At 39.0% G+C, this 11,064-nt stretch overlaps 1 protein-coding gene across 4 annotated transcripts in view; it reads left to right on the top strand.

The window, feature by feature from the left end:
* cacna2d3a (calcium channel, voltage-dependent, alpha 2/delta subunit 3a) overlaps positions 1-11,064 on the top strand; it is a 128,425-nt gene that overhangs the window by 111,988 nt on the left and 5,373 nt on the right. For 3 of the 4 annotated variants that reach the window (XM_017036189.2, XM_025059136.1, XM_025059137.1), the window contains 5 exons: positions 1,134-1,209; positions 1,298-1,350; positions 2,284-2,339; positions 3,633-3,747; positions 9,065-9,177. In XM_017036189.2, the coding sequence (XP_016891678.1) occupies positions 1,134-1,209; positions 1,298-1,350; positions 2,284-2,339; positions 3,633-3,747; positions 9,065-9,177 (413 nt within the window). The remainder of the gene's footprint in view (positions 1-1,133; positions 1,210-1,297; positions 1,351-2,283; positions 2,340-3,632; positions 3,748-9,064; positions 9,178-11,064) is intronic. The other variant, XM_025059138.1, reaches the window with a different exon arrangement.

The raw sequence follows: 11,064 nt of genomic DNA, 5'->3' as shown, positions 1-11,064 counted from the left end.
CAACATATGACTCAGGTCCAGGTTTGCTGCTAACACCATTATGCGGCCTGGCTTAGTGCTAATTGGTTCCTGGCTCTGTGTGAGAGTGTGTGAGTGTGAGTGTGTGTGAATGTCACCAGGGCTGTGACTGAGGTTTGAACATCGCCCAGGGCTGTGGACAGAGCAGCCAAGTCATACATCACACACATTATACACAAAGTATTATATACTTTGTCTGTGTGTGTGTGTGTTATAAAACTCTTTCAATAAGTTCATCCAGACAGCCTCAGACCTCACACCCACCCTGAGGGTTTACTAAGCCCCCAAATCCTCGATATATCCTCAGCTCCCAATATACCAAGTATTTGCGCTCTCGCTCTCTTTTTCTCTCTCTATCACTCTCTCTCTCACACACATACACACATTCTCATTTTAAAGAACTGAGGGTGTGTGTGTGTGAGTTCATTTCCCCTTTTACAGAAATATCAAGAGCACCAGTTACAGTTAGGCATGGCTCCATCCAACTTTTACATGTCCGACTCCGATACTGCAACAGGAGTACCTGCTGATGCCGATATCACTCCAATACTTTCTTTCTCCTTTAGCTGTATGCTATAGGCTGCTGCTGTTGCTGAGGCGATAGTGTTTCTGTTTACAGCATGTCGTACAAAGTTAAGTTGCCTTTCAGCCTTTGGGCCCAGATCAGACTATATGCTATAGGTGTCTTTTTTTTAATGTTCGATCCTGAAAGTTTGACCAATATCTGACCGATACTGATCCTGAGTATCGGATCGGGCCATCCCTAGTTACGCTTAAGAAAAAAAAACAAAACCAATAAAATACGGCTCACGAAGTACTTGTCATAATGTGAAATTTAGTGTATGAAATGGTCATTCATCATAAACCTGGTTACGTAATAGGTTTAAACTAACTTGCTAACAGCTAACAGCTGACAATATAGTATAGTATAGTATAGTAGAGTATCTGAAAAGAGTAGATTGCAAAGTGTGAGTGAGTCTGATTAACTAATCTAGTTCTAACATGCTAACTGGAGACATGTGATCTGATCAAACCTAATCCAGATTCAACTGTGTAATTCTGGACTCTCTGTGTAAATGACCTGACTGTTTCTCTGTCTTTTCCGGTCCCTTTAGAGTCACTCTGTACGACTACCAAGCTCTGTGCTGGGTATTTTCAGAGAGCAGTGACAGTGGACACACGCTGCTTGATGTGAGCACTGCACTTCACACTGTTGGTATATCTGTGCTGCCATACACAAGTCTTATAATGGTGTTTCTTTCATTCTCTTGTATTGCAGCCTTACTTTGCCTTCTTCTCAGCTGTGAAGTGGATCCTAACTGAACTCGTCATGTAAGGCTAAGTGTGTGTGTGTGTGTGTTTGTGTCTGTGTGTGTGGCATGGCGTCAGCGTGTGACATACATACAGTATATAGAGTGTGTGCACATTTACGAGCGCTTTGAAGAGCAGCGGCGTCATCACTGATAGGCAGAGATAATAGTAACCTGATGTGAACTGCAATGCCGCATTTGTGGGTGTTTTTTTTTTTGTTTTGTTTTATCCGGGTGGTCTCTCTGTCGTCACCTCAGTGCATCATGGGAGAATTGAGATGTCAGCTTGAATTATTAATGTCTGTCACATTATAGAATATTTTTTTTCTATCTTAGAAAAGATAATGAGGTAATAATTTATGTGCATTTGTTTCATTTGTTGTAATGTGCCATGTCGGTATCAATTACTGATATAGATATTATTCTGCTTACTGCACTCCATATGGTTGATAGAAGTCATAATAAGTAAAAAAAAAAAAAAATTAAATGGTTGGATGTACATATGGAACAAAATATAATATGTTACTGTGTAAGAATTTGACAAATTCACCAACTTCATCAAGAAAAGTTCCTAAAATTAAAATGAAAAATAAGATCTGGTTGGTGAGTCCTTAAGGACTTAATGAAATGGAAAACTAAAAACTGGTTTTAAAAAAGCATCCACTAAAGGTTGCCCACCATCTGAGGTCTAAATGATTCCCATCAGTAGATATGACATTGCAGTAATGTCCAGGTACAGTATTTTCAAAACAATTTACTGAAAACATATGATTCTTAAGATTGGTACAAAGTCGGTAAAATAAAGTACATTTTAAACTTTTTTTTTTTTTTTTTTTACTATTTTCGTTTAATTTGCTGTAATTCTCCCATTATTTGAATTCATTTCCACAATACATTTTATGGTTGAAGCCTTTTTCTCAACAAGATTCTGATTTTTTATTTTTTTTTTTTTTAGATTCCTGGTTGAGTTCAACTTGTACAGCTGGTGGTATTCAGATGTGGCAGTTAAAGGTAAGAACACTCTGGTCCACTTCCTTATTATCCTTGTTCCTACGTTCAGTGTGATTGAACCCATTGGCCCATCTGCAGACTAAAGTCTAGTTGTCTAATTTCGTTTTTGTTATTTTGATTTGATCTTCGTCTCTTAGAAAATTTAATTGAACACCAAGAAAATGTTTTAGGATTACTTTCAAAATAATCCTCGAGACATATGTAAAAGAAGGCTTTGAAGAACAAGAAAAACAAACTTATTCTCAACTCCATGTAGCTAATTCCTCAGACAGCAAAACAGCACAAGAGTGGAGACAATTTCACAGCTGGTTGGGCTCAGGTCTTAGCAGCCAGGCAACAATAGATACAGTCTGTGACATAAACACACACACATTTTTCCACATAATACCATCACATAGCCGCGTCACACTCTGTAATTAAATCCCTTCAATCAAATTACACTAATCCAGAGTCTTTAGGAATTCACGACGTTGTCAAAATATGTCAGAAACAGATCTGTGTGAGTTTAAGTCTTTAACAATACGATGAAAATGAGGCTTATGTTAACTCCGTCTTCTATTCACTCTACCTACAAACAATATATTTGTTTATTATCTACAGTACTGTATCTAATTTCTCTCACCGGCAGACACTAAACTAAGAACAAATAAAAAATGTCTGTTGACTGAAAAGTGATGATTATTATTAATATTTATTTCAGTTGATATTTCCGCATTTTAGAAAACATCAGAAGAATATTATTGCTAAATTTATAGGTGTTTTATTTTATTTATTAATTAAAATTAATCATTTTAAGTGCTATTGTTTTGCCAGGACTAACATCATAGTTATGTCCAAATGTTTGCAGATTTTATGCAGAGAAAATTTTAATGAAAAAGATTAAAAAGCTGACAAATCACAAAACATGTCTAACAACGACAACAATAATAATAATAATATAAAACGAAAAGATAATTGCAACACCGTCTGCGTTTTATCTTTCCTGCAGTACCTGTTCAGACCTCAGGGTGGCAATAGAGCTCAACCTATGTCTCCTGAATAGTCAGCTTCGAGTCATTTTTTTTTTCCATCTACAACATTTCTTTTTGAGAGGATGTGGTTGTGTTCAGTGTCCGTCTGCAACACATTTGCAGGACAGTTTTTTTTTTTTTTTTTTTTTTCAAACACCACATTTGACTTTGAACTTCATGTTCCCTGACTTTCCCACCAGCGCTGACTCATTTCTCTAATCGTTCTTTTTCTGCCCTTCTTGTTTCCGCTCCTTTTCTCCTTTTCCTCGTTCCCTCTCGTCAGCTCAGAGAATGGGTCGCTCCATGCAGGTACCATGTGACACCGAGTACCCGGCCTTTGTCTCCGAGAGAACCATCAAGGAGAACACGGGCAATGTGGACTGTGGAAGCTGCATCAAGTAGGACACACACACACACACGTACAACATCAGAAATACACGGTCATGAAACATGTATTAGGTGGCCACACAAAGGTTCAGTCAAATATATATTCTTCAATGTGGGTAAAAAAAGGAGTTAATAAATGGAGCCTGTATGAGTTCACTGAAGTTGGCCTCCATACATATGAGTGGAAACCACACACTGTCAGTACAGTTTAACCAGTGTGAACGCACACCCGTTCAATACTGGAAGAGATGTATGAATATGCATAATCTACAGGTAATGTCTGAATAAGTTAAGGTAGATAACAATAATAAAACATTTGATTAAATTATATATCTGATTTAAAAGAAAAAAAAAAGGTCGGTCTTTGCATTTAATAAAATGACTGCAGACCAAGTTGAATCAGGTGGAAATCCACCGGTTGGATCCCTGCTGGGAACAGATGGTCTGCAGGTTCGGCCTGACGTAGGTTTTCCAGTTTAATCCCACAGTGCACAACGTGCAGAGTGAGAATAAGGTCAACTGGACATCAGTAAAGGAACCCTGGGATGGACTGTTGTGACCCTGAAACTGATTGAGATGTCAAAGATAAGTGAATGATAGGTTAGGTCAGATTAAATAAATAGGAAGATTAGATTTTAGAGATACAGTAAGAGATGGTCAAGATTAGATTAGACTACAACTGGCCAGCACCATACGAAGCAGATCAGATGAGATTGGATTGGAAGATTTATGTTATGGTCAGAATACATTATAGTAGATAAAACTGGATGAACTAAACTCCAATATCAGATTAGAGTTAAGGGATCAGTCATGATGACAACTGGTTAGATCTGTTTAAAATAGAACTGATGAGATTAGGCTGTATTAGATTAAAGTTATCTTAGATCAGATTAGATTGGATTGGGTTTGACTTGATGATATTTATATTATGGTCAGAGTACATCACAGTAGATAGAATCATCTGATCTAAACTACGTGATCGTAGTAGAGGAAAATAGTGGTCAAAGGTTAGTCATGATGAGTATTGGTTAGAGCTGTGTAAAATAAAACGGATGAAATTATGTATACCATTAGATTAAATTAAGTATGAAAAAACATTGAACAAATTAATTCCATACAATAATGATCTATGAAAAAACATTGTTACACAAACTGTAAAAATATACTTTTAAGTCAATATTACACAAGCGCAAACAAGCTCAAACAGTTGAACAGAATTGTTTTTTTTCAATTTATTTCAGTAAAGAACAAATTAATTCCATACAATAATGATGTCATGAACAGGACAGAAAAAAGAAATCCTATAAAAATGCGAGATGAATGTGGTCCACGTTCACAGTTTATATCAGGCAGTTGTGGGGTGTTGTCCGGAACCTTCCAGTGGACCCATCTTTGCTCCGAGCTGTGAAGAAGTACTGGTGTGTGTGTGTGTGTGTTTCATTAGGTCAACATGCAGGACACACACTGTTCAAAGTAGAAAGAAGTTTCAGGACTGATGTAACACACACACCTTACCTGTACACTCAAGTGATGACACCGAAAATGTGTGCAGTTCTGTGTGTGCCATAGAGAGAGAGCCTGATGTCAACCTCAGATAAATCTTTTTTAAAGCACAATGAATTTGACAGAGTAAAATGAAGTTTTTATTTCACTTATTTGGAACTTTATAGCTCCTATTAGTAGAGGAGGATATTGGTGATAAACATCTGTTTCAAGTTTCAGCGTTGACTCAGGCTGCTCTCGTATAGTTTCTCTGGGACATTTGTGTCTGCGTGTGTGTGTGTGAGTGTGTTGAAGGAAACTCAGTATATCCTGAGAGCTTCACCTGTTAAATCTCTTTTCCACTCCGTCTCTCTCTCTCTCTCTGTGTGTGTGTGTGTGTGCGTCTATATTCCTGATGAGTGAAACAGACTGACAGAGAGTAAGAAACATTGAAATCTAATCCTAAATCTGTTCAACAAGGAGACCTTAACCTCCATTGTTGAACTCCAGCCTGTCTCCGCTGAAACATAAGATTTTGGACAAAGTGTGTGTCATGTCTCCAACCAGGGAAAGCTGGTTTTGAGGAGTCTATTAGAGACAATATTAAAGGATATACATCACAACCAACCGCAACTTCACTTTGGGGTTCTCTTCCACGGAACAGCTCGCACACTTTAACATGTTTGAAACGAAGCCTCCGTCTGTTTTTTCCACTGTTGACTTCGGACGACTGTGTCTTCGTGTGAGGACGTCCCCTCTGTTTGACAACATGACCACACAAACAGAAATACCTCATTGGATTCTTGAGTATGAAGTTGCTGCGGTCGTTGCCAGAAGCAGATCATTTGCTCATACCATGTAAACTAGAATTTCCTATGGCAGTGATTATCAACCGGTGGCCCGTGGCCCGCATCCAGCCACCCGAACGGTCCATTTTACCTCACGAGTGTATTCCAAAATAAACATCAAATAACATCGTTGGACAAAAATTACATTTTTATTTCATTCTATTTGAGTGTCTGAGTACAAGAATATTTTTCAAGAACATTCAAACTAAAACGTTATTGTTGTATATTGACTTAAATAAGCAGTGAACCAAGTCATACTTCAAGTCTTAGGCATATTGTAGGTCTAAGTATATATTTTTGATTGGTCTTCACCCAAAACTCACTTAAATCCAGGAGAAAATCTGTGGAGAAATTAAAAAAAACAAGGCTCTGCACCAAAAGAAACGTCAAATTTATGGGACTTTAGAGATTTCCCAAGGAACAATGAACCACTTAAAATCCAGTGACAACGTTTAATTTTCTTGCATTGTTATTTAAACTCTCTGGCCTTGTTTGTCTCATGCTATTTCTTTCTCTGTGTGCTGTTTCAGAACTTCCTCTCACTGTGATTGAATTGTTGTTAGAACCGTAAATGCACAACATGTATGGGTTTCAGAAATCTGTCATCAGAGTATGGAGCTGTGGCCAGTAATTATTATGTGTAATTTAACAAATACTAATTCAGAGAGTTGAAAAGGCTCCAAAAATGTCAGTAAAGACTTTGGCAGCCTCGGCCGTCATTTTTGTTTCCATGTCTCTCACCACTAGTTTTGGGAGAAAACGGCAGCCAGGAGTCCAGCCTTCACTTACGTGTTCTATGAGAATTGACAGTTTTCGTGTGTTTTTTTTTACGTTTTTATTAATTTCATGGCAAACTCTTCAGAAAAAATAATTGTTAAATTAGTGTTTGTGAAGCGTCTCCGTCATCCAGGCCCGGCGTTCTCACGATGTAAAACGCTGCCCACTGTGTGTAACCTTTGAGCTAAGAAAAACATAATGATTTGTGTAAGAGTACAATCAGCTTTACTACGTTCACACAGACCAGAGGGGAATTACTACACATCGCAGTACAGCCGTGATCTGTTGGCTGCAAACCTAACCTTTGTAACCAACGCAATAGGATGTGGCACAGTTTTGTCCTTTCTAGTTTCTCTGCCCAAGCTGCATGTGATGTGTACATGTATAAAGTATAAGTTCCTTATTTTTGGTAATTAACAAGTTTAAGTTAACCATTCGTCCACCAGTATGTCTTCACTGACACTGTCGGCCCTTTGTCCAAGCAGCATAATAAACATCGTCGTTGTCTTCTTCACTTGAGGGAACAGCTCCAGGAATCATGTCAAGAACACATTTATCTGTCCATACGCCTGCTTTTTAAATAAGAGCTTCTCTTTTTTTTTTCGCATTGTGCACATTTGCATGCCTGTGTGCGTCGACGGTGTATGTAAAGGGAGTGTGGTGCTCACCCTCTTTCCCAGCACTGTCTTCAAGGCCAGCAGCTGTGCTTTCAGGACATGTTTAAGTTCTTTCTCCAAGAACACTTATTCTGCTTTCCATCAGCGGTCTGATCCGGGCCCAGACTCAACACCAAGCAGGAGTCGGCGTGGCTTTAAAAACCTCAGTAGATCCTAATTCACCCTCATTACACCTGGCTGGACGTTCAGCTGATTGGGTTTGGTGGAGCTGGGTTGGTTATGGTTGGAGAGCTGCATTAGGCTGCGATGGTTCAATGCACCCTAATGCAGCTGTGCATGCGTGTTTGTGGTCGGATGAAATGGATCATGGCATTGAAAAATTGAATTTTTTTTTAATATCTTCTGAAGTAGGATTTGTGGAGACCAGGTGTGTTCATCTTACTTTTTCAAAGTCAGTGAAACCCACAGGTCATGTGCTGTGTGTCTAAGGCTTGTTAGTGTGGATACGGATTCCTTCCACTGAACACATCTGGGTGTTCTGAGAATCCCCCCCCACTTCAAAGGTTGAAAATAATGTTTTTGAACAAAAATAATTTGTTCAACTATCGCTAACTAAAAATACAATGCTACAGTAGTGCCGCTTAGTCGTTTTTATTTTTTCTGTGGATACAAGAAGACTGGCTAAGAATCTTATCCAAACGTGCGCTGTGGATGAAATAGTACTTCAGAAGAACTCACAGACAACCTGTAGATCCTTTGTAGAGGTTCTTGGGGTTTAAATTTCCTTGAACTTGAACTTGAAACGTGGCTGACATTTCACTTCCCCAGAAAGAGTTGAAAAAGCTCAATGTGTTTTTTGTGCGTTACGTGTTCACTCTTTCACGCTTGAACCTTCGTCCTGATAAATTTCTCTCGGCGAACTTGATAAATCACGCAGCTGCGACCTGAGGAGAAGAAAGGGAGGGGGAAGCTGGGAAACAAAGAAAGAGGGGAGGGGGTGACAAAAAAGAAGAGATCATCTTTATGACTTCTTCTCTTCATAAAGCTTATCCATGCTTGTAAATCAGCGGCCAGGAGACCCGGGCGAGTCCTGGTCTCCTGCTCCAGGAGGGAAGCAGGCCATGGGAAGCTGTGGAGCTCAAAGTGTGATTCCCCGATTTTCTCTTTTTTTTTTTTTTTGGCCTGTTGGATTTCATTTTCAGCAGCACTTCATCTGTGGTCACGGAAGACAGAGAATGGGATAAGAAGGATGGAGTGAAGCATGCGACTTTATGTTCCGTTTTTTAGTATTGTATTGTGTTTTATTAGATGTCCATCCACGTCTTTGTCACTTTACTGACTGCTGGCTTAGAGACAAGCTGTCCTTTTGACATCCGTCCAGCGCCGCTTCTTTGCTACATCATCCCCTCTGTCAGTGGAGAATGTGAACACTCATAACCCAAAGCTCTGACACACACAGGAATATTTATATCAAACACATGGGTCTTGTGTTCCCCACAGTCCAACTCAGATTTCCTCTAGTCACTTAACCTCTTTTTCTTTTTCTTTTCCTTTCTTTCTTCACGTTTCCCAACTTTTCTCTCTGTCTCTTCTGTGATTGGCAGATCCTTCGTCATCCAGCAGATACCCAGCAGTAACCTCTTCATGGTGGTGGTGGACAACAAGTGTGACTGCACCATGTTCGAGCCCATCACTATGGACCCTGTGGAGATCATTTATATCCTTCACATGGGGATGGTTGAACGGATGGATGAATGGGAGGAAGTCTTATTCTCTGTATATTGGTGCTTGTTAAAGAACTCACTGATACATTACTGCCACCATGTGGCCAAAAGCTTCATTGTATCTAAGCTTCTTATGCATAGGTCAGTCGATGACCCATGCACTCCCACCGCTCTTGTGGGCCAGTAGTGCAAAATTGAATTTTCTTGGGGCCCTCTAGGTGGCACTGGCACCCCAGATTTAAGCTGCAGCCCTATGGTTAAGAACTAACTGGCGTAGAACGTGGAAACAACTCTCTACAATTTAATTTTTGGACCCTGACAAATGGTTGTACTAACCTTGTTGGACAACAAACCAAAAAGTACTGTAGTCTTTTAGTTCAGTACTTACAAGAACCAAACCAAAGCGCACCAGGTGGAGAAATACTCCAAAGTTTGTAGCACAGATCGACCAACCGACGTCGGCATGAACGCTCTTCAAAACCTACATATGCGATAGGATGGTTGCTTTGACGTGTTCTCATCTATTTTCATACATCAGCGCAGAATAAATGAACCTTCAAATGTTTCCTGGTGTGCTGCCAACCTACTGCTAACATCTCAAACGTCTCCCCACTGGGAAGAGAAAATATCAACATTACCTCATTATCTTTATTACCTTATGCTTTTTATATTTGAGCTGACTCTTTTCTTCCACTGTCAGAACCGGTGAGGTTGACGGAGAACATTTATTTTATAGAAAAGCTTCGGGGAGTTTGTTAGTCTCCTACCCCTTCTGAGAAGGATAGAGATCGGGCCATTGTGTGGAAGAAGATCTAAAACAGAAGGGGTTATATGTCCCAGCTGTCAGCTGAAAATGGGAATGCCTTAGGATCCCCCAGAAAGAAAGAAATCATATACTGGAGGTATATGGGATACAGGGACAATAGACTGATTTAATGGGTCGGTGGTTGGGACAGATGCATGGATGGAAGGATGAATTAGAGCATGGATGGATCATGGCTCCAGCAACAAAAATGAAACATTTGAAGGCATGTGGACAGAAGTAAAGCCCCTTAGATCCCTGTCTGTTGGGTTTATCTATTTTAAGCCTAGCTTGTAGCTGTTTTTAGGCTACTTTTGGGGTGTCCTTTAAGGTTACCTTATTCAGCTGCTTTTGCTGTTTTTTTGGCATCTTCTGACACCAGGACCATCCTAAGACATCTCTAGGCTACTTTTTTAGTTAGCGTTGGCCCACCTATTTTTTTTTTTTATCTTTAGAATGTGTAAATACTTGTGGAGAGTTAAAAATAATCGTGACTTGTCATGTACTATCTATTTTGGTGTATCCTAGTATCTATCAATTTGAGCATATCCTTTTCCTGGTTACAAACAGATTTGTAAAATTTCTCATGATGTACTACCTTTAAGGTACTTCAGGACTTTACCATTTGTCTTGGCAGCATTATACAACTTTTAGCTAACTTTATGATCTTACTTTTTCTCTATAGAGTATCACACACAGACACATACACAAGCACACACATATACAGTATATGTGTGTATAAAGCACACACATACATTATATATGTGTGTATATATGTATATGTATTATATTCATTATATAATTATAATATATTTCAATATATATTTATATATGTATATATATACATATACAAATGTAGATTAATGTAGACATACAGTACATATGCTGCTATTTTTGCTGGCTGCACGAAGCCTGACATTCTTTACTTTTACATTGATACAGAAAGGAAAAGAAGAAAAAAGAAAAACATTTTTTACTTTTTTTTCACGAATGTCACGCTGTGCACTAAAATATCCCTATGTCTTAATGTGGTGGTTCAGAAAACACGCATTCCTTTCCATTATAAGCAAGAAACAGA

This window comes from Cynoglossus semilaevis, chromosome 10 (genome assembly GCF_000523025.1).
Source record: "Cynoglossus semilaevis isolate Cse_v1.0 chromosome 10, Cse_v1.0, whole genome shotgun sequence".
Classification (NCBI taxonomy): Eukaryota; Metazoa; Chordata; class Actinopteri; order Pleuronectiformes; family Cynoglossidae; genus Cynoglossus; species Cynoglossus semilaevis.
This window is presented reverse-complemented; position numbering and strand designations above follow the sequence as displayed.